This window comes from Drosophila virilis, chromosome X (genome assembly GCF_030788295.1).
Source record: "Drosophila virilis strain 15010-1051.87 chromosome X, Dvir_AGI_RSII-ME, whole genome shotgun sequence".
Lineage (NCBI taxonomy): Eukaryota > Metazoa > Arthropoda > Insecta > Diptera > Drosophilidae > Drosophila > Drosophila virilis.
The window spans coordinates 12,104,470-12,128,531 of record NC_091543.1 but is presented as its reverse complement, the minus strand read 5'-3'; the positions used below and the strand labels follow the sequence as shown (position 1 = coordinate 12,128,531).

The 24,062-nt window shown below is 42.2% G+C and overlaps 3 protein-coding genes across 9 annotated transcripts; all 3 read left to right on the top strand.

The window, feature by feature from the left end:
• Positions 1 to 121: 121 nt before the first annotated feature.
• Positions 122 to 1,123, top strand: LOC6633533 (E3 ubiquitin-protein ligase RNF126). Its single transcript, XM_002057325.4, has 2 exons — positions 122 to 724; positions 781 to 1,123. The coding sequence occupies exons 1-2, from the start codon at positions 546 to 548 to the stop codon at positions 1,040 to 1,042; spliced, it is 441 nt and encodes a 146-aa protein (XP_002057361.1). The 5' UTR covers positions 122 to 545; the 3' UTR covers positions 1,043 to 1,123.
• Positions 1,124 to 1,296: 173 nt separating this feature from the next.
• On the top strand, positions 1,297 to 22,544 carry Actn (alpha actinin). Of its 7 annotated transcripts, none has more exons than XM_032440288.2 (10): positions 1,297 to 1,446; positions 9,165 to 9,330; positions 14,835 to 15,251; positions 15,314 to 15,467; positions 15,621 to 15,772; positions 18,218 to 18,310; positions 18,589 to 18,939; positions 18,991 to 19,169; positions 19,987 to 21,121; positions 21,200 to 22,544. In XM_032440288.2, exons 2-10 carry the CDS (start codon positions 9,217 to 9,219, stop codon positions 21,356 to 21,358), a joined length of 2,754 nt encoding a protein of 917 aa, XP_032296179.1. In that variant the 5' UTR covers positions 1,297 to 1,446; positions 9,165 to 9,216; the 3' UTR covers positions 21,359 to 22,544. The 7 variants fall into 7 exon arrangements, with proteins under 7 accessions (XP_032296179.1, XP_015025432.1, XP_032296177.1 ...); XM_015169946.3 differs by having other exon boundaries at positions 1,301 to 1,446; positions 9,168 to 9,330; XM_032440286.2 differs by lacking the exons at positions 1,297 to 1,446; positions 15,621 to 15,772 and adding exons at positions 7,010 to 7,136; positions 17,339 to 17,424.
• Positions 1,857 to 4,137, top strand: usp (retinoid X receptor ultraspiracle). The gene has a single exon (XM_002057324.4). It carries the CDS (start codon positions 2,493 to 2,495, stop codon positions 3,990 to 3,992), a length of 1,500 nt encoding a protein of 499 aa, XP_002057360.1. The 5' UTR covers positions 1,857 to 2,492; the 3' UTR covers positions 3,993 to 4,137.
• Positions 22,545 to 24,062: the final 1,518 nt, after the last annotated feature.

The following is a 24,062-nucleotide window of genomic DNA, read 5'->3' as shown; positions in this document are numbered from 1 at the left end:
GTTTAATCAATCTACAAATATTGGAATATGTATTTTGCCTAGTCTAATCATATTGCCGCTTATCTCTTATTCAGCTAGAGAATTAGAGAGTAAGTGAGAGAGTGAGAGAGGGAGAGAGTGAGTGAGAGAGATGGAAACACGCCCAGAATGTGGAGAACGTCGCGCTCTACACTGAGCGAAATTTGCAAAGCTTTAAAATTGATTTGAATTGATTTAATGAATTATTGATTTACTCAAAAAGTCGCGTTCTTTTCACTCTCGACATTCTTTCATCAAATGAGCCGCAATAATTTGATGTACATTTTTTTTTGGATCTGAGATCTGAGATTTGAGTGATGCCATCGACTGGCCTGGATCTGTCACACACAAAATATTGGCTCTTTGTCTCCCATTATTGATATATCCATGTTTAGTTCCGTATTTTATTGATAGTTTTGCTGGATGGAGGCACAGCGGGCGGCACAAACGAGCAACTGATAAGCGGAACTGCAATTCTCTTGAGCGCATCTGTTGCGATTTATGTGTGGCATTAGTTCAGTACGACAATGAGTGGCAATCGAAGCACCAGCAGCAGCGGCAGCGGCAGCCGGAGCAGCGGTAACAACAGGGGTAGCCATGTGAGCTGCCCGATCTGCTCGGAGCGTTATGGGGCGACGGATAAGATCTACGGCGGCAGCTGCGGTCATGTGTTCCACTGGCAGTGCCTGCAGCGCTGGTGGGAGGAGTAAGTGCATCGGGAATTTAATTGAAAACCTATATTAATCCGTTTCAATTGGACAGATCAGACAGTTGTCCGATTTGTCGCAGCAGCGGCGAAGAATATTTTCAACTTTATTTAAACTTTGAGGAATTGGAACTGGAGCAAAGTCTGGCACAGACGCAGTCGCATTCACCTGGACAAAGCAGCAGTCCCAGCGACTTGACCAGCGAGTACCAAAATCTTCTGTATGAATCGGATCTTTATCGCGACGAGATTGAGTATTTAAATGCACGCATCAGGAGTTTAACAATCCGTCTTTGCGATTATACTGATTCAGACTAAAGACTATATACACACACACACACATATATATATATATATATATATAGAATAAAAGATAGGATAAGATAAACAAACTTCCCTTTTAAGTTAAATGATCAGCGCTGCATTTTGGCGGCTTTGCCGATAGTCGTTTATCGATAGTTTGTGTCTGTCACAATCGTATTTTTTTTGTGGTCAAATTTAGTGCATTTGGCATATTTGAGTATTTTATTTGCAGTGTGTTTGAATTGGACGGCAGATCAGTTCGGTAAAGATAATTGCAAATAAACGCATCTATCAATTGTTTTTCATCAATTTGCCAATGTTTGTATATGTGCATGTGTTTGTGTACAACAATATAGTGCGAAAACTGTTTAAACAGTCGGAGCCTCGTACTGTGTGAAATCAAACAAGTGCGCATGCAAGTAAGTTGCACCGTGCATTCAATATAAAAACTAGATTCAATTTGAAAATTAATTTGACTTTGATCTTAACTGTGGACTTGATCTAGTGTGCTGTGCTTTGTTTGTTGTAGGCGCGTTCGCGAAATTCATTGTTTGTTGTTGGTTGGCGATTGCCTTGTCGTTTATTTAGGCCGAGGCCGGAGCCGGGGAATTGGCGCTTTGTCCATATGTACGCAAGTATGTGTGTATGTGCCTGTTCATTTGTGTGAGTGTGTGTGTGTGTTTTTTTTTTTTTGCATATGCCGCACATAATTGCAAGGAGGGTCGTTGCCGTCTGTGTGTGTTTGCGTCGTCTGGCTGGCTGGCTGGCTGCGCTTGTGTGCGTGTCTGCGTTTTGCCAGTACAACAAGAATTGTATTGCGACAGACACAGAGTTGCTCTGTGCGCTTGTGGTGAGAACTCTGCCGCTGGCTATGTGGTTGTGGTGCTGCTATGCTATGCGACAGGGTTGTTTAACTGTCTAAATTGCAAAGTGTGCACATCTAATTGGCATTTGGCAAACACAAAGCAGCCAAAGCAAAATAGTTGCCCAAATGCTTTTGTTGACTTTCTGTGCGTGTGTATGAGTGTGTGTTAGTGCGAGTGTGAGTTAGTGCCGTCTGACAGCCGCCACAATTTACAGTCGCTGGACAACACTGGTTGCTGGTGAATTCAAGCTGATGTGGTGAATTTCGTCTTTGTTGAGAAAAAATGTCGACGCGAAAAGTATTTTAATCATTAGTCAGAAAAGCCAGTGTATGCAAATTCTGGATTTTGGCAAATATCAAATCAAATCAGAAACACGTTAAGGTGCACAACTGGATACATAGTGGCAAAAGCAAGGCACAAATTATGTAAATGCAATCAACTGCAATTTATGCACAATTTCGGTTTGCCAGACTGCGACACGGTGGCGTTCCTGTCGACCACAAAGTGAAACTGCAGTGGGGAAAGTCGCACGCAGCAGCCCCGCACACATACACACAAAGCGACAATAAGAGCTATAACAAGAAGAAGAAGAGTAAAGTATGGACAATTGCGATCAGGACGCGGGCTTTCGTTTGGGTCCCATCAAGGAGGAGGTCAAGCCGGACATATCGCAGCTGAATGACAGCAACAACAGCAGCTTCTCGCCCAAGGCCGAGAGTCCGGTACCCTTTCTGCAGGCCATGAACATGGTCAACGTGCTGCCGGCCAGCAACAACAATAATAATCAGAATCAATTGGCGCCGGCCGCCCAGCAGCAACAGCAACAGCAGCAGCAACAACAACAACAACAATATCCGCCAAATCATCCACTTAGCGGATCGAAGCATTTGTGCTCCATTTGCGGAGATCGGGCCAGTGGCAAGCACTATGGCGTCTACAGCTGCGAGGGCTGTAAGGGCTTCTTCAAGCGCACAGTGCGCAAGGATCTCGCATATGCTTGCCGCGAGAATCGCAACTGTATCATTGATAAGCGACAGCGTAATCGCTGCCAATATTGCCGCTATCAGAAGTGCCTGTCGTGCGGCATGAAGCGCGAGGCTGTACAGGAGGAGCGACAGCGCGGCGCACGCACATCCACGGGCCGCTTGGGTGCAGCTGGCGGCGGCGGCGGCGGCGGTGCTGCTGGCGGTGGCCTGGCTGCCGGCGGCGGCATTGGTATTGGCAGCTCCGGCGCCGGCGGCGTCGGCGGCACCAATAGCACCTCCGATGATTTCATGCCGAACAGTGTGTCCCGCGACTTTACCATTGAGCGTCTACTGGATGCGGAACAGCGTGCGGAGGCGCATAGCGGCGATCGGGCGCTAACGTTCCTGCGCGTCGGACCCAACTCGACGGTGCAGCCAGACTATAAGGGTGCCGTCTCGGCGCTCTGCCAGGTGGTGAACAAACAGCTGTATCAGATGGTCGAATATGCGCGCCTTATGCCGCACTTTGCCCAGCTGCCGCTGGACGATCAGGTGATACTGCTGAAGGCCGCCTGGAATGAGCTGCTAATTGCGAATGTGGCCTGGTGCAGCATCGAATCGCTGGACGATGCGCTAGCGGGGATCGGGCATGATAGCGCCTTCGAGCGGCGATCACCGGTGCTGCAGCCGCAGCAGCTGTTCCTCAACCAGAGTTTCTCGTATCATCGGAACAGCGCAATCAAGGCGGGCGTGCACGCCATCTTTGATCGGATACTGTCCGAGCTGAGTGTCAAGATGAAGCGCTTGAATTTGGATAGACGCGAGCTGTCCTGCCTGAAGGCGATCATATTGTATAATCCGGATATACGCGGCATCAAGAATCGCGCCGATATCGAGCTGTGCCGGGAGAAGGTCTACGCCTGCCTCGACGAGCACTGCCGCCTGGAGCATCCCGGTGACGATGGACGCTTCGCTCAGCTGTTGCTACGTCTGCCCGCATTGCGTTCGATTAGTCTCAAGTGCTTGGATCATCTGTTCTTCTTCCGCATCATCAGCGATCGACCGTTGGATGAGCTGTTTATTGAACAGCTCGAATCGCAGCCGCCGCCTGGCCTGATTCTAAATTCGGAGTGAATTTCGATAAGTTATCGGAAACTGTTGCCTGTTATCGATAGAACGTATCGATTGCCGTTTATCGTTGATCGATTGATTGTTTCATTGTGATTGAGTTTGTTTGCATTTCTCTGCCAACCCTGCTCCCTACCGCCCCCCCCCCCCCCCCCCCTAACACACACACACACACACACCAAGTTCTTTGATAATTTTTAAACTGATAAATACATTTATTATTATTTTTTTTTCTGTAATAATTATATATAAATATATATATATATATACATTTTTTTTTTGCAACTAGAAAATGTTTTCCTTAAGATTGAGAACCGTTTATTGCTGTGTAAACGAAAAAAAACAAAAACAAAACAAAACATGACATACATATGTATACATATATATAAATATATATATATATATATATACATAAACAAATTGTAATTATTTCTTAAAATAATTGTACCCACAAGTTATAAAATACATGCGAATTATAATTATATATACAAAAGTGTACACAGATCTCCCTCTCTCTCCCTCTATATATATATATATATATATATATAGATATAGATATAGATATAGAAAGTGTTTTGCTTTACCTTTGGAATTTGTCCGCTGTCCAGAATCGCCAGAAATGATTGAAAGTGCAGCCGATGGTCGTGTACAGTGAACACTCGTTAGCTGCAACCATTTGAGTACGAATTGAAGCAGCTTTTTGCTCTTGATTTGTCCTTGAATCGTTTTCATATTGAAAAGAAATTTTCTATTTTTTTTTTTTAGATATTTATTGAAGAACTGTAAGATTCCCACTTAAGCGTAATATCGTTCGTTTATAACATATAAATCTCGCATATTTGAAATCTTCAATTGCTTTTTTGATTTCAAATTCGAATTGTAAATTAATCATTTTTTTCAAATATTTATTTTCTTGACCTTCATTTCATTCGAAGCGCGTTTTTCAATTTAATTCTGTTTTGATTAGTTTAAAAGTATTAAAAAGTATTTTTGGTGCTCGTCAAAAAAGATTCGAACTGTAAAATTTGTGTCCGTCCAAGGGCAGCGTTCGTTAACTGAGCTTTCACTGTACTCGTTAGTTTTTTGATTCTGAATATAATTTTAATTTAAACATAACTCCAATTGGAATATGGTGCACGCCAGGCGGATTGCAGTGCGTGCCAATTGGGCTGTATCCACTGCCAATTGGAAAATGTTAATGGACAAGTTATGTGCTACTTGGAAACCAATTGGACAATAGAGTTTGTTGTTAATCAAATAAATACCCAAAATATGTAATTTGGAGCTATTGGCAGAGCTTATTCTGCTTCTTCTTCTGCTGCTGCTTCAGCTGATGGTTTTGGCCTTCTTGGCAAAAGTGTGTCCGTTCGTCCGTCCGTCTATTTGTCTATCTGTCAGCGTGTGGATCTGTGGCGGGCATTTCTTTCAATTTTTTTTTTTTTTTTATTAAATTTATGTATGTTTTGCGTTTAAATATTTATTTACTGAAATATGGTATTAACGCACAGAACTAAGTCTATAAATAGATATTGTTTTCGAAAAAAAAAAAAAACAACTAAAATGAAAAATGAAAAACAAAAACAAAAAGCAAGAAATTTCGCCGCTGACGACGCACATTATGGGCCAAAAATAAACGATTTCTTCTTATTGGGCCGAGAGCGATCAGATGGGTGGGAGCATTGCGACTACGTAATATTCTGTCCCTGGTGTTGCTTCTTCTTCTTCCTCCTCCTTCTCCTCTACGTCTACTCGTTTTTCTTTAGGCATTCAGCGTGTCTGTCTGGAGGTGGAATGCGGCATTTCGAGAGAGCGAGCGAGCTTTTGCTGAGAGCGCTTGGCCTGCGAATCCTTGTGAGAGTTGGACTCTAAGCAAAAGCTCACCAATACACAAGTGTGTCAGTGTGTGTGTGTGTGTGTGTGTCTGTGTGTATTTGTATTTAAATTTGCGCTAGCGCTATAAAATATTTAATAAAACGCATAAATAATCTGTCTATATGCAGAAATGTATACATGTGTGTGTGTGTGTGTGTGTGTGCGTGTACATACATATATATTTATATACACATGTTCATGGTAGTTTTTGCACGGAAAAACCAAGTGGCATGCCAATAAAATCATGTATGCCCGCTCCCCCCACCGCCAGCTCAGCCTACAGTTATATATATATATATATATATGTGTGTGTGTGTGTGTGTATTGGAAAAGAGTTTCCGAAGCGAAATTAACAATTTGCTATTTTTGTAGCCATGCGGGGGCGGTATGATGCGACAGTCCGACCCCGAACTGACAGACGGACGGACGAACGGACCTGAACTGAACTGACAGACACGCATTGACCATCAGCAGCAGCAGCAGCAGCAGCAGCAGCAGCGGCGCCGACAGCGGCGGCAGTCGCAGCAGCAAACAACAAGTTGTTGTTTTCACACAGGGTGACTCGTTTGCGGCTGCGTCTGCGTCAGCGTCTGTTCTTGCGGATTCCGCTTTGCGCATGTGTGCGTGCGTGTGTGTGTGTGTGAGTGTGTGTTGTTATTGCATTTCCAAAAGCTAACGGCATTTGCTCTAACAGCTTCTAACTGTTGTCTGTGTGTGTGCGCGCTTGCATTCGTATGCATATCGATAATTATCGGCAGCTGAGAGACACGACACACGCATGCACACAAACAAAGCTAACTCGCCGCACTCACACAGACACACAGGCACACACAGCATCACTCAGCAGCAGCAGCAGCAGCAGCAGCAACAACAACAACAATTGTCTGTTGGTCGAATTCATACTTTCTTCTTTGCTTTTGCTTTGCCTTTGACTGCTGCCACCCACTCCCACTGTGTGCATATGTATATATGTGTACGTGTGTGTGTGCTTGTGTGTTTGTGTGTCGGCGCATGCTCGTTTGGGCATCTTCGTGTGTGTGTGTGTGTGTGTGCTTGTGACGACGAGAGGCGATCGCCGTCGTGCATTTGTTGTTGTTGCTTCTGCTGCTGCTGCACAGTTTTCTTCGACTGCCGCTGCTGCTGCTGCTGCTGCTGCTGCTGCTGCTGCTGCCACTTCTGGGTCGTCGCATACGTACGATATTCAGTTTTTGCTGGCGCGACATCAGTTTTGAGTTGGCTATCAACGCGAGCGGGTCTTTCTCTTTGCAAGCGACAAACGTAGATATTTCCATTAATTGTATATTCACATATTGTTTTGTTGTTTTTGTTATTGTTGTTGTTGTTGTTGTTGTTGGTTCAATACAAAATCAGTTTATTTTTTTCAATTTTTTTTAAACATTATTTTTTGATTTTGCCATACAACACGCTCGAAAAAAAAAGAGAAGAAAAACTGTCATCAAAAAAATAAAAAAAAAAACACTAATTTTTTTAAGACTTGTTGAAAAATAAGAAAAATACTTTTAAAAAAATATATATAGAGGCATATATATAGTTAAAAAAAAAAAAAAAAAGAAATAAGCTTTTGCAAATACGAATGTGTTGTATGCGTGTGTGTGTGTGTGTGTGCGTGAGTTGGGCATATATATATATACATATATATGTATATATATATGTGTGTGTGTGTGTACACATACAGATACATATAGCTGAATATATAACATATATATCTATATCTATATATATATATATTTATATATACATAATTCTTAGATATCTGTGCTAAATACTTTTCGAAATGGAACGTACCCAATTATTCAGATATATATGTATATACCATATACATACATATATATCTAATTATATATGAATACATATATGTATATGTATGTATATGTACGCATATAATATTCGTATTCGTACTCGAATCTGAATCTCAATCAAAGTCTGAAACCCTACACACACACACACACACACACACATGTATATATATATGCGCTGCGTGCCTGCGTTAGTGTGCGTGTGTGTGTGCGTGTGTGTGTGTGCAAGCATTTTCAAAATTATTTCAAATATGTACTACATCCACAATCCAATCCGCCCGAAAACGTCCCGTCTCGCAAAACCCCCTCCCACCGCGCCCCGCCCCGCCCCGCTCCGCCAGTGAAGCAGGCGAGATGATGTAGAAGAGGAAAAAGAAGAAGAAGAAGAGAAAAGCGTACCGTTCTAAACGGTACACGGCACATGCGTTGACGTTGACGCCGAAAATAAAATTTCGAAAAACATACTATTTTTAAAACGATACCAATACGAAACGGAACGAGATGAAACGAAATGGAACGAAACGAGCGAACGAGCAAAAGCGAATGTGAACAAAATAATTAAGTAGCAAATTATCGTGTTATACAACGGTTTTTTTTTTTTTTTTTTTATTTTTTTATATATATCTATATGTATATATATATATATACATATGTACATTTCGCGTTTATAGCCCCTGCCCCCTTGCGGCCAAAGACAATCTTGACTCTTGCGTTATATCTACTTTTTGTTTTTTGTTGGTTTTTTTTTTCTGTTTTTGTCTAGTTCGAGTTCGAAATGCTTCAATTGTAACGGTATTGTAGTACGAAAACTGTGTTAAAAACGCGCAACACCCTGTGCTGCACAGGGTGCAGCCACCTGTGCCCTTTGGGAAACAACCTTTGGATGCGAGTATGTTTCTTAAGCTCTTTCCGCTTTGACTGTTTTTTTTTTTTTTTCTTCCGTTTGCTTTATTTTTTGAGTGTATCGTTTTATCTATCTTTGGCTCTTTTGCTCTCTCTCTCTCTCTCTCTCTCTCGCTCTCTCTTTCACACTCATTCTTTCTCTTGCATCTTGCAGATCTTAAATCTTAAGGATCATCTGCGAACGAACTCTCTAGACATCAATCGACATATCTTGTACATATTTTGTTTTATTGTTATCCCTAAACGAACCGAACAACAAATTAGTTTTGTTTAGTTGAAATATACATAAGTATAAAGCCCCAGCCCGATCAAGTCACGACTCGAAACTCCCAAATCCCAGTTCTTAGGCCCAATTTAACAGTTAGCAGCGAATCCAAAAAGAAGAAGAAATCATAGATTCTTAAGCTCAGCACACACACGCACACACAACCAGCAAATGCAACATAACTTAAACTAAACTTAAAAAAAATTTATATATATATATATATATACATATATAAAAATAAAACTAAAACTAAAAAGAAAAGTTACCCAAACGAAGTAATCAAGAAAAGTGCAACCCCTCCACCCCTCCCCCAATCGACAGCAGCAACAGCAACTGCACCACCAGCAACTGCACCAAACGAAACAGCCACAAAATGATGATGGAGAACGGTATCTCCATGGAGTACGGCGATGGCTACATGGAGCAGGAGGAAGAATGGGAGCGCGAGGGATTGCTCGATCCGGCGTGGGAGAAGCAACAGAAGAAGGTGAGTGCCCAACAACTAAGTACTAGGCTAAGCTAAGTTAACATTCGAATAACAGCAACTGTTAGGAATACCGTTAGTTTGCAAATTGAAGCTGTCAATTGTATGGCCAGAGTTGCCAGACTTCAGGCTAGCGAATCGTTTGGAATAACATAAACTTTATAATTTTGCCTATTATTGAAGTCGAATTGGGAGAGCAATCCAACCAAATGCCTTTTTTTCTCAGTTCAGTTAACAAAAGCTGATGGAAGGAGTTAACTATTTGAAGTTCAAGAGTTGCCAGACTTCCCACACTTAACGCTCTATTTGAAGAACTTAAATGGCATAAATAGTTCAAGTTCTTATTAACTTTAAGCAAAATTTACATTGACCAAACTTTAAAGTTTAATAAGACTTATGGGATACGATACGGTTATCGATCGCATTGCAGGGCTAAAAATAGTTATCGATCGGTCAAAGAAAATATATTTTTAGAAAACAATCAATTTTCTTCAGTTAACGCCAGACTGTTCGACTTTTAGTCACTATTGAGTGATAGCTCTTAAATTATTGATATCTGCACATAGATCCTGTAGAATCCTAGTCATGGCCAGTGTTGCCAGACCCGACGCAGCTAACGATTTTAGGGCGTAGCGCAGTCGCTTGAGGAAAAATACGCATATTAAATACATAAAATAAAATTGTCTGTATGAGTTTATGGCTATAGCTGACATACTATATATATATATATATATATAGTATATGTGTTTAAATATATATATATATATATATGTATATTTCTTCGATTATGTTTCAATATTTGTGCGCGGCAGGCGAAAAGCTCAGCGCGCGTTTTAAAAATAGATTCATTTCATGGTTCTTTTTCTCGAAATGTTTGAAATATGTTGTACAAAAATAAAGCGTTGCTGCTGTTGTTGTTGTTGTTTCTGCTGCTCTTCATCAAAAATGATTTTGTGCCACAATCGTTTATCACTGGAAAACGCAAAAAAAAAAAACGAAACGAAAACTTGCAGACGCCAACGTTTGTCAACAGAACGAGCCAAAGTTAAGGCCATGTCTCTATCGATAACTTTACAAACTACCCAAAGCAAACACCCCCCCCCCCCCCTCTCACTCCACCCACTTTTCCACCTCACTCATACGCTCTACAAACAGCTGAAGGTTATAGACAATGTTCCATTCAATTATGTTGCGCGCCGCCGTCGTCGCCGCTTCTCTTTCGCCTCCTTTCCCCCTTTCTAGTTTTGCCTATTTGTTTGCTTGTTCTGTTTTTTTTTTGCTTTTCAGCGGAAGCGGCTGCCGTTACCTGACTACAACAAGAACAAGAACAACAATATGTTGCCACTGTCTAAATAGTTGCTCAATTGATAGCTTGCCAGATCGTTCAGATATGAGTCAATGGCATAAGACAGCTTCCCAGCTGGAAAGCAAGTGTTGCCATATTGCCTGATAAGCCATTCCAATCAGAATGTCATTCATCGCACCCCCCCCCCCCCCCCTGCCCGTGCAACAACTAGTAATCAGCTAACAATGTTGTAGAAAATGTTCAGTTTATTCAATTGCCAAATTGGCAACTGTTTTATTTGTTTTTCTCTTTTGTCGTAAATGAAGCTCAGAAACAAAATGATTCAACAATTGTTGTTGTACAGCTTTTTGTTATTATTTGCAACAACAACAACAACAAACACACAGACACAGACAGCCATCCAGTTATTTATATACATAATTCTAAAAATTGTCTAAAAAAGAATAGCAAAAAAAAAAAAACAAAATAAAATAAAATAAATATCATGAAAATTTAGTGCAAGGTTGCGGTTTTGACACGCCGCTTCATGATATGCTTTTGGGGGTGGGGGTGGCCGGTGCGCGCGCCAGCAATTTACAATTATAAATAGCCAGCAATATGCTGAAGAACTGCAATTTCCACACCAATACACACACACACTCACACGCACACATAAAGAGAGCGGGAGCGAGAGCGCGAGCGAGAGAGAGCAAGAGATGCAGGCTAATGACAAATTAGAAGAAACATTGGAATATGGCACAAATATAATGAAGAAGGCTGCCACTTGATTTAAAACAATTTGATGATTGAGCTTGACACACACACAGACACATAAACTCACACACACACACACACACGCGAACAGACTGGCAACTCTATAGATTCAGTTGATCTATATATGAATTTCGTAATCGTAAATTACCGCACAACAGAATTTCGTCTCGTCATTATAAAAGACGCAGCAGTTGAAAAATAATGAAAGCAACAAATTGTTTTTGTTGTTTTTGTTGTTGGCATTTCTGTGTTTACATTGGCCAAAATGGCAGGCTGATGACTGTGTGAACAAGCCAAAGGCGCTGTGGCGGGGTTGTGCGGGCAGCTGGGCGGGATGTGGGCAGCCAAGCAGGTGGGCTGGTGGGCGTAGGCTGTTTATTTGTGATGAATCTTGCGCTGGCACTCACTCTCTCCACACACACACACACACACACATGGCTGTCTCTCGCCCTGCATGTGTGTGTATGATTCAACTGCCTATGCGTCATCATCAGTGCATACACACACACACACACACATCAACATTTGCATGGGCATACATACGCGCCTCAGGTGTTAGACAATTGCCAGCTGGCAGGATTGCCATAGACAATGACTAAACTAAAAAATAGAAATTAACCAAACCAGTGTTTGACAATTGCGACAACTTTTGACAGCCACTTATCGATATACATACATACATACACACACACGCACACACACACACACACATTGTGAGTACGTGCGCGCATCAATTATGCTTATCGATTTTGTGCAACAAATTTTTGCCAAAATGAGCATCACTTGCTCTTCACCCCATTCCGTGCTGTCTGCTTTGGTCTCTTTTTTTTTGGTTTTTCATGCTTTTTTTTTTTTTTTTTTTTGGTGTGTGTGCGAATGAGTCCATGCTATGAGGCCGCTCAAATTACATTCGGCTAAAAATGGTATGTGCGAGAGAGCGAGTGCGCATCGCATAGAGAGCTTTTATTTATATTGTTGTTGTTTTTAAACAAAAAAGCTCCCGGCGTTTTTGTTTTGGCGCGTGCGCATTTGTTGTTGTGCTCTGCAAGACGATTGCTCAATCGCCAGATCGGCGCAGGCAACAGGCTGCGGGTGCGACTGCGGCTGCGACTGCTCTGCCCGATAACGGTAAAAGCGCTGAGCGCAGCTTTGACTATTTAATAAAAGTAGAAAAAAAAAAAATCGAAGTAGCAGCAAAACAAACGGGTTGACGGCGGAATGCGACAGGCACTTAGCTAGTCCGCGCTGCACACACACACACACACACACACACACACACATCTATGCATATAGCCAAGTAGCGGTAAGCGCCAACGACTCGTTTGGCAACGCACTAAGACTGCAGCTTACCCGACTTCCCCAGCCCGCTCCTGCTCTCTTCCCTCATGTGTGTGTGCGTGTGTGTGTGTGTATTGCTCTCTTTTCTGCTGCGCTGCTGGCCTAGTTGAACGTGTTATTGTTTGTGTAGGTAATGTAATGCAGAGGTAATCTGTCCCCAGCGCTCGTTTTGATCGTCACACACACACACACACACACACACACACATGCATACAGTCTAACAGCGATTTGCATTAACAGTTGCATTTCTTGTTCTTTAGCTGCCCGGTTTTCCGCTTTGCTCTTCTAAGCTCGTCTTAGAGCAGCAGCCATAACAGCATCCCAACAATCTAAGCGAGTTCCATGTCGACCTGTCCCATTGTCTCATGCACGCACCTAACTGTAAGCAGCTAAAGTGGCCAATAAAGCGGCTCCGGCTCCGGCTTCGGCTCCGGCTCCGTTCCCATTCTTCATTCGATTTTTCTTTTTTCTTTATTGTTCAACTTTATCATTTCCACTTTTCTAATAATTTACCCATCTGGCAGCGCTGTTGTTCCTACAATGTATGCCTAGCGGTCGACCATTGTTATGCATATTCTTATCGGCTGCAAGTGTGTGCGTGTGTGTGCGTGTGAGTGTGTGAGTGCGCCTGCGCTTTCCTTTTCACTGTTGGATCATTGATCGAAATCCATGTGAATGGCCAAACTCAAACATTTGCATGCACACACACACACGCACGCATACAGGCGCGCACGCTCGACTATTAACAGCTGCAATTTTTTGTGGGCGTGTGGGCGCGCCATTGTATGCCGTAATTCCATACTTGTGTGCGCAAGCTTTTTGCCCAGCAACAACAACAACAACAACAACGGCGGGCTGTAAATTTACAAGCACCAAACAGCAGAAACGCAGACGACGGCGGCAGCGACTCCAAAATAATGAAGTGTGTGCAAAAAAAAAAAAAAAAAAACAGAAAAAAAAAGACAAGAAGTAAAAACAACAAAACTGGTTTATATTTTAAACATACAAACAGACAAACATCTCTACATTGTCTTTTCTTGTTTTCTCTTTGTTCTTGCTGTCGTCTGTCCCCATTCGGTGAAAAATAACTGCAACTGTCAGCCGCTGTCGCTGTCGCCGCTGCAGTCGCCGCTGCAGTCGCCAGCTGCAGCAGCACAGCCTTGCCAGACCGGCCCAGCTCATTTGCTGATCTTAAACTTTCCAGCCTTCCAGCTTTCCAACGGCGGCACAGCTTAGGAAAATTTAATGAAATCCAACAACTAGCCGATCCTCCATATTTTAAATGCTCATTAGCTGATTAACAACTTTGTTGATTCACAAATAGATTCCTTGGCTTTAGTCTTGATTGTGTTTGTTGATCGATTAGGCAACATTTTAGCTCAGTTATGACCCACTTCAACGGAGCATAAGGTTTGTTTAAGTTGGGCAACCCATTCGAGCTGCCAGATCTGGTTAAAACCTAATCGATTTTCCTGCAATAAATACAATTTAATTTAGTTTTCTTTTCTGGATTGTATCTTTTACTTTAAAATGTATAAATCGCTCATATGTTCAACAGTTCGAGGATACGCATTATAAACATTTATCAAACCCTTGAATCCAGTTCGTGGTTAGACAAAGATTTCCCGAATTTCGTTTAAACATACAAAAATGGCCTCTAAGGAATATGGTTGGATAAATGCAATTGTTGGGGCCAACGTTTTTTATACTTTGAGGTTAGGTCCACCTGTTTTATTTGAAACCATCAAAAAGTATCGAAATTAAACATTTAAATATAGAAATATTCAATCGAAATGTATGCTAGGTTTTTGCTAGTTCTCTATATTGAGAGCAAACAGTTTCGTACCTTTTCGATTTCCGGCAAAGCCACAACATGTATCGAACTTATCGATATTGAAAATCGATAGTTTCGCATGTTTTAGATTTGAAATGTTTTTCTTGTAATCGCCTTAGCATATATCGAACTTATCGATATTGAAAATCGATAGTTTCGCATGTTTTAGATTTGAAATGTTTTTCTTGTAATCGCCTTAGCATATATCGAACTTATCGATATTGAAAATCGATAAATTAATAATGTCCCATAATCATTTATTTCGCGATTTTCTAGACATTTACCGCGTGGTGTAACAGTCATTTGCGCAAAGCTGGCACCGCCATCGACAACATCGAGGAGGACTTCCGCAATGGCCTCAAGCTGATGCTGCTGCTGGAGGTGATCTCCGGCGAGACACTGCCCAAGCCCGATCGCGGCAAGATGCGTTTCCACAAAATTGCGAACGTGAACAAGGCGCTGGATTTCATCGCGTCGAAGGGTGTGCATCTGGTGTCGATTGGCGCCGAGGAGATCGTCGATGGCAATCTGAAAATGACGCTGGGCATGATCTGGACGATCATTTTGCGCTTCGCCATTCAGGACATCTCCGTCGAGGAGATGACCGCCAAGGAGGGTCTGCTATTGTGGTGCCAGCGCAAGACGGCGCCCTACAAGAATGTCAACGTACAGAACTTCCATCTGTCCTTCAAGGTAATCCAAATCGGCTTCGTTATCTTTTCCAATATATTTATATATATATATATATATTGTAGGACGGTCTGGCCTTCTGCGCGCTCATCCATCGTCATCGACCAGATCTGATTGACTATGCCAAGCTATCCAAAGACAATCCGTTGGAGAATCTGAACACTGCCTTCGATGTTGCTGAGAAATATCTAGATATTCCAAGGATGTTGGATCCAGATGGTATGTTAAATCGTTTCAATTGTCGAAGTACTACAGCTTTACAGTTTATTTATTAGTTAAGTTCTCGATTTAAGTTAAGCATTTAGGGTTTTCAGTACAAATAATGCTCATATTTAAAATTCTTTAAAAATTTTTGCGAAAATACAACAACAGATTTAATCAACACTCCGAAACCGGATGAACGTGCCATCATGACGTACGTCTCCTGCTACTATCACGCCTTCCAGGGAGCCCAACAGGTTGGAAATGTGACGCATGTACCCGAACCCACAAGACAATACACCTACGTCCCGAATAATTACAATGTGACTAAACTTCACATCTCGATACACATAAATATGATATATCTATTCCATTTCTCGTTTCTTTATATATATATACGATTCGTATATATATATATATATATATATATTTATTTATTGCATATATTGCAGTTTGTTTTTTGGAAAAAAAAACCCAAAACGCCAAAACCCAAAAAGCCAACAAGCTGCTTTTGTTATTTTACATGTTGAACGTTGATTTGCAGCTTTGCTCTGGCCACAGCTAAAAAAATCAAGCAAAAAAAACAAAAGCTCATTCACTAACAAACTCCACACTAATACGGAGAGTTGCGCATTGGTATTGGTGAGCTTTCAAGGCTCTTACGGCATTCACAGCTGTTGAGCTAATGCGTGTTTGGCATCTGTGTGAAAGCTCTCTCTCTCTCTCTCTCTCTCGCTCTCTCTCCCTCTCCCTCTCTGTCAATCATTTGCTCGTGCGCTGCATGTTGCATTTAATGCGAATGCGAATTTGACCTTATCGGCTGACTTATCCATATTGTATTATAATAACTTATATTATTTTTATGTTATATTATTATCCATGTTTTTTTTTTTTGTTTTTTCATACTATACAAATATATATATATGTCATATAGCTATATATATTTATGTCTAGTATGTGGAGCAGCGAACTCAGTCCATGCTTCGATCTGATTCTTCGATTATTAAAAACGAAGCGTTGCCTGAGTTCGCGCGCCTCTGCTCGTTCCATATGTGCGCTAATCTCTAGGCATGTCTTAAGTTATGAATGTTAAGCTACTAAAACGCGCTCAATATGCGATCTATTCATAATATAATACTAGAAGTGTACTTGGTTAAGCAGTGAAAACTGTTTGAGTTAGTCAGCATAGGTAGCTAGTTATAAAGTTCATAATCAGTTGTTTAGTTAACACAAGGAAGAAACTAGGAATTCGATTTTCAAGCTTAGACGCAGCAAAACTTTAAGCATAGCTCAAATTTGTATTAAGACGTTTATGCCATGAAATTTGCGATTTCATAAATATGTTAGTGTAAGCCATGAAAAGCTATCAATTAATGGCAAACATTAAATTAAAACAAATAATTTTAATCGATAAAGAATTTGATAAGTATATAGTTATGTTATCGATCGATATATTATTTGATCGATTAAATGAAATTGCTCGAAAATATATGAAATTCGTGAATTGCATGGCATAAACATAGCTCTCAAGAATGTTTAGCAGAGTTTTCACTGCAGAAAAGATAATTACATATGCTCGTATATTGAGTGCTATTTGCTAAGATTTAATATGCCTGCCGAAACGACTAACCGATAAATAATTCATTTGTATGTTTTGTTGCTTTTTCTCTCTCTCTCTCTCTCTCTCTTTCTGTCTGCTCTTCTCGCGATTGCGAATGCGAATGCGCTCATCAACAACGCCATTAACAACTACAACAACAACAACAACAACAACAATTACTCTGCTACCGCTATTCGCTACAACAACAACAATATCGATAACAATATCGATAACGATAACGATAACGATAACAACACGTTCACCAACCACAACCACCGATCATATACAGATCTGCAAAATACTGCATTGCCCGATGAAAGAGCGGTCATGACCTACGTATCATCGTATTATCACTGTTTCAGTGGCGCTCAAAAGGTCTGTTATACACACTCACACACACCCGCACACACACACACACACACGCACATGCACACCTCACATTCAGTCAAGAAGCTGCCATTTTGTAAGCCGAATTCGTGTTTTGCCCCTCGAAACATTGTCAAACCTTTGTCCAGGAACATAAATTAATCAGAGTACATTCAACATTGTTCATGTTCCATTTCATTTCGTTCTATGTGAAGCAAAAGCTTTTCACAAGTGATCGATTAATCGATAAGTCAATGAGCGACGTTGCCAATACATTCCAAGCACACAATATTAAGCGAGAGCCTTTTGAGTAGTTCATTTTATTAGTTTGTCTGGTTTCAGGCCTGATCAATTCGTTCTATTCCACTTCGTTCCGTCGAATCGCCACACTTCTGTCCAGATCACAGCTGATCATGTTCTATTCCATGCCATTCCGTTCCATTTACACAGTCAAGCACACACACACACACACACCCACACGCACACACACCTCTCCTACATTGGCGAAGCGAAATGGATTTGTGGCCATCGAAATACACGCGATATTTACATCCCATTCCTTGAGAGAGCTTGGAATGCCTGCTTGCGCCTGCTTTGAATGGGCTTTTGAACTAACTCGAATTGTCGTTCCAATTGGATTTTGCTTAATTAGTTTGTGCAGTTGCAGTTACGTGTCTTGCTGTTCGTTCGTCTTGTTTTGCTTTCAAAATTCTGAGTTGGTTCTCTGATCTACACTCAGAGTAATTGGCTGGCGAATCAAATTTTAAACTAACGATATTCTTTCAAACTTCACAATCGACAGGCGGAAACGGCGGCAAATCGTATTTGCAAGGTACTCAAGGTTAACCAGGAGAATGAGCGCCTCATGGAGGAGTACGAGCGTCTGGCCAGCGATGTAAGTATACAAAAGTTAACCAAATAAAGCAAACATTCGCATGCAGTAACATGGTAATCGCTAACGATTATTCGCTTCAGCGATTATTCGTTTGGAGTACTCGCAATTTCTAACGATTACTCGTTACGGATTACTCGTTATAGCGAACGCAATTTGTTAACGATTACTCGTTACGGATTACTCGTCATAACGAGCCCGTCGTTCATCGATTACTCGTTGTTACGAATACATCTGCCTACTATTGGTCGTTGCTTTAATGATTCATTTGATTCGTTTAGCTGCTGGAATGGATTCGCCGCACGATGCCATGGCTGAACTCACGCCAGGCGGACAACTCGCTGGCCGGAGTACAGAAGAAGCTCGAGGAATACCGCACGTACCGTCGCAAGCACAAGCCGCCACGTGTTGAGCAGAAAGCAAAACTCGAAACTAACTTTAACACGCTGCAGACGAAGCTGCGTCTGTCGAACCGTCCAGCCTACTTGCCCACCGAGGGCAAGACCGTGTCTGACATCTCAAATGCCTGGAAGGGCCTGGAGCTCGCCGAGAAGGCGTTCGAGGAATGGCTGCTGGCTGAGACCATGCGCCTGGAGCGTCTCGAACATTTGGCCCAGAAGTTCAAGCATAAGGTGAGCGATCCAATCATCGATTGTGTCCTAACCTAACATCGCTTTCCGCAGGCCGATGCTCACGAGGACTGGACGCGCGGCAAGGAGGAGATGCTGCAGTCCCAGGACTTCCGTCAATGCAAGCTCAACGAGCTGAAGGCCCTCAAGAAGAAGCACGAAGCCTTCGAGTCTGACCTGGCCGCCCATCAGGATCGCGTCGAACAAATTGCCGCCATTGCCCAGGAGCTGAAGTAAGTTGTGCCAGCTGCCCGACTTATCAACACTTCCTCTGAATCTCTATCAATCTTATATTCAATTATTAACTCAATGCTAACCGCTGGGCAACAACGCAAAGTGTGAGGTTAGATTGTATGATCATCTGATGCCTAAGAGCTCAGAGTCCATTCATAAACACACATCTCTCGCATCTACCAAACACTCTTGATCATTAGCAATATTTCAATCTGGCCAAGTAGAACACCGATCACATGATATCTAGATATCTCTGATCAATCAATTTTTAGAAACTAAATTGTGGCGAGGATCGTTGGCAACTAACTTTAGCTTGAGTATAAGTGAGAATTCAATTGAAGCAAGGATCAGTAGATATCTGAGGCGCTCACAGATAAGTGTCTGCTCTGGCGATCACTAAAACCAGGTTCTATACATCAACTGATCTTCAAAGATCGTTCAATCGGTGATCGTTCAGTGAAGATCGTAAAAGTTTATTGCCCATTTTATAGTTCACACACAATCATTTTCACTCGTGATCAACGAGAGAATCACTATCGGTGATCATCAGCGGGATCAGTTAGTTTTATGATACCTAATTAACAGACTGACTGCACTGAATAGGATGAGGTTTTATTTACACAATTTCTGCTGAGATCAGGCAGAGGATCAGCAAAGAAAATTCAAGTATAAGAGGTCTAGTTTGATCAGAAGTACGATCGCTAGTAAGTTTCCCAGTTCTTTCACTTCATCTGGCACGATCATCCAAGATCAGGGATTCAGATTGTGGCGAGAATCGGTTGGAATCGAAACTAAGTTTCTTACCTTGTTTTGCAGCACTCTGGAGTACCACGATTGTGTGTCGGTGAATGCGCGCTGCCAGCGCATCTGCGATCAGTGGGATCGCTTGGGCGCACTGACCCAGCGTCGTCGGACTGCGCTGGATGAGGCGGAGCGCATACTGGAGAAGATCGACATCTTGCATTTGGAGTTTGCGAAGCGTGCGGCGCCGTTTAACAACTGGCTGGATGGCACACGCGAGGATCTTGTGGATATGTTCATAGTGCATACCATGGAGGAGATACAGGGCCTGATCCAGGCGCACGATCAGTTCAAGGCGACGCTCGGCGAAGCCGACAAGGAGTTCAATCTGATTGTGAATCTGGTGCGCGAGGTCGAGTCGATTGTTAAACAACACCAGATACCCGGTGGCCTGGAGAATCCCTACACCACACTGACCGCCAACGATATGACACGCAAATGGACCGATGTCCGCCAGCTGGTGCCGCAGCGCGACCAGACGCTGGCCAACGAGCTGCGCAAGCAGCAGAACAACGAGATGCTGCGCCGCCAGTTCGCTGAAAAGGCCAATGTGGTCGGTCCCTGGATCGAGAGGCAGATGGATGCCGTGACAGCGATAGGCATGGGTCTGCAGGGCTCGCTGGAGGATCAGCTGCATCGCCTCAAGGAATACGAGCAGGCGGTCTATGCATACAAGCCGAACATTGAGGAGCTCGAGAAGATCCATCAGGCCGTACAGGAGTCGATGATCTTTGAGAATCGCTACACGAACTATACGATGGAAACGCTGCGTGTCGGCTGGGAGCAGCTGCTCACATCGATAAATCGCAACATTAACGAGGTGGAGAACCAGATACTGACACGCGACTCCAAGGGCATTAGCCAGGAGCAGCTGAACGAGTTCCGTTCCAGCTTCAATCATTTTGACAAGAATCGCACCGGCCGCCTCACGCCCGAGGAGTTCAAATCGTGCCTCGTCTCGCTGGGCTATTCGATTGGCAAGGATCGCCAGGGTGACATGGACTTCCAGCGCATACTGGCCGTTGTCGATCCTAACAGCACCGGCTATGTTCACTTTGATGCTTTCCTCGACTTCATGACCCGCGAGAGCACCGACACCGACACCGCCGAACAAGTCATTGATTCATTCAGAATCCTGGCCGCCGACAAGGTTCGTGTTTGCGCCCGAGCACAGCTTTGGTCAATTTCAATCCCATCTAAATATATTTATATATATATTCTCTTACAGCCATACATATTGCCCGATGAGCTGCGCCGCGAATTGCCACCAGACCAGGCCGAATACTGCATTCAGCGCATGCCGCCATATAAGGGACCCAATGGTGTGCCCGGCGCCCTGGACTACATGTCCTTCAGCACAGCTCTCTATGGCGAGACCGATTTGTAAACCCCACGATCATCCACTCTACACACACACACCAACACACACACACACACACACACACTCAACTCCCACACACACTCAACTCTCACACACACACACACACTCGGCCCTATGTGCAGCGGGCGACACTTAGCCCCAAACAAAAAGAAAAAATATCATATAATAATTGATAAACTTTAAATAATAATAATTTTAATAAACATAGATTTATTATTATGCTACACTCGTAAAGCTTAAAAAATTCAAGAGAAACGCAATTATAATCTCTTTGCAAATTATATATTGTACTTACTATGTATGTATATATATATATATATATATATATATATATATATATATGTGTGTGTGTTTGCATATATGTGTATATATATAGATATATATATATGTCTCGATGTATATCATACATTACATTAAATACATCTTATTCAAGCCGATTGTCAAACAGAGAATGGAAAACAAAATGCATATCGAATATCCAAAAGAAAACAACATACAACAACATCTAAAAACATTATTTTTTGAAATTTATGTTAATAAAACAAACAAAAAAAAAAAAAAACAAAACAAAACAAAATTAATAATAACAAATTCGAAACAACACACAAAATTGATAGAAAAGTAGCGCACGACGAATTTTATAGAGGCACAATCAAACAGAGAGAGATAGATAGATAGTGCGTTGCAGTAAGCGAGAGCGAGAGAGAGAGAGAGAGAGAGAGAGAGAGATATACACTAACAGCACACAAACAAATGAAACACAAAGAGAGAGGCAGAGGGAGGGCGAGAGCGAGAGCGTGAGCGTGAGAGGACTTAACTTTCAACTTGGAGTAAAGGCAGCGAGATCTGGCATTAAAAACAAAAAACCAACAACAAAAACAAAAGCAAAAACAAATGAAACCAGCCAATAAATTAAACTATTTATATATACTTGCATACATATATATAAATATATAGCTATTTATTCATGCAAAACAACTCGTATCTATATTTTGTTTTTTTTTTTTTTAGTAATTCACTTTTCAGCACTCAAAACAAAGCATTACGAATGTAAAACAATGGAAAATCCTAACTATGATTTACCAACACATGCACACACTCACATTTACACACAGTCTCACACACACACACACAATCACACACATCCATCCATGCAGATACGAGAATGTGAAATAAAACGTTTTTTTGGTGATATTGTGTTTTAATATACAACGCCAATTTCACTTGGGAAAACTATATTTGAAACATTTTCCGCCACGAAGTTAACACGGAAGAGTCAAAGTTTTGTGGGTCGGGGGTCAGGGTCGGCTCGAAAATTAAAACTTTTTCGATGATTTTGTTTCAATATCTCGATATTAAAGACAAAAAAACCATTAGTTCGTAAAGTCAACCTTTTTGATGATATTTTGGAATATTTCCGTCAAATAATGTCCGATTTAGGAATTTTATACCATTTTTGACTCGTAAGGATCAGTTCAATCGATTGGCATCAAAAAAAAGGATATCCAAATTTTTGACCCAAATCGACAAAATGGAGATCGGTGCAAAAATCGAAACTTTTTCGATGATTTTTTTTTTTGTAATATCTCGGGTAATAGCTCCGCGCGGAGATATGTCGTTCCAAAACGACATAACTCCCCGCGGAGATATGACGTTCCAAAACGACATAACTCCCCGCGGAGATATGACGTTCCAAAACGAGTAACTCCCCGCGGAGATATTACGTTCCAAAACGACATAGCTCCCCGCGGATATATGACCTTCCAAATCACCACGTTTTTTTTTGTAATATCTCGGGTAATAGCTCCGCGCGGAGATATGACGTTCCAAAACAACATAACTCCCCGCGGAGATATGACGTTCCAAAACGACATAACTCCCCGCGGAGATATGACGTTCCAAGACGACATAACTCCCCGCGGAGATATGACCTTCCAAATCACCACGTTTTTTTTGTAATATCTCGGGTAATAGCTCCGCGCGGAGATATGACGTTCCAAAACGACATAACTCCCCGCGGAGATATGACGTTCCAAAACGACATAACTCCCCGCGGAGATATGACGTTCCAAAACGACATAACTCCCCGCGGAGATATGACGTTCCAAAACGACATAACTCCCGCGGAAATATGACGTTCCAAAACGACATAACTCCGCGCGGAGATATGACGTTCCAAAACGACATAACTCCGCGCGGAGATATGACGTTCCAAAACGACATAACTCCGCGCGGAGATATGACGTTCCAAAACGACATAACTCCGCGCGGACAAAAACGACATAACTCCCCGCGGAGATATGACGTTCCAAAACGACTAACTCCCCGCGGAGATATGACGTTCCAAAACGACATAACTCCCCGCGGAGATATGACGTTCCAAAACGACATAACTCCCCGTGGAGATATGACGTTCCAAAACGACATAACTCCGCGCGGAGATATGACGTTCCAAAACGACTAACTCCCCGCGGAGATATGACGTTCCAAAACGACATAACTCCCCGCGGAAATATGACGTTCCAAAACGACATAACTCCCCGCGGAGATATGACGTTTCAAAACGACATAACTCCCCGCGGAGATATGACGTTCCAAAACGACATAACTCCGCGCGCAGATATGACGTTCCAAAACGACTAACTCCCCGCGGAGATATGACGTTCCAAAACGACATAACTCCGCGCGGAGATATGACGTTCCAAAACGA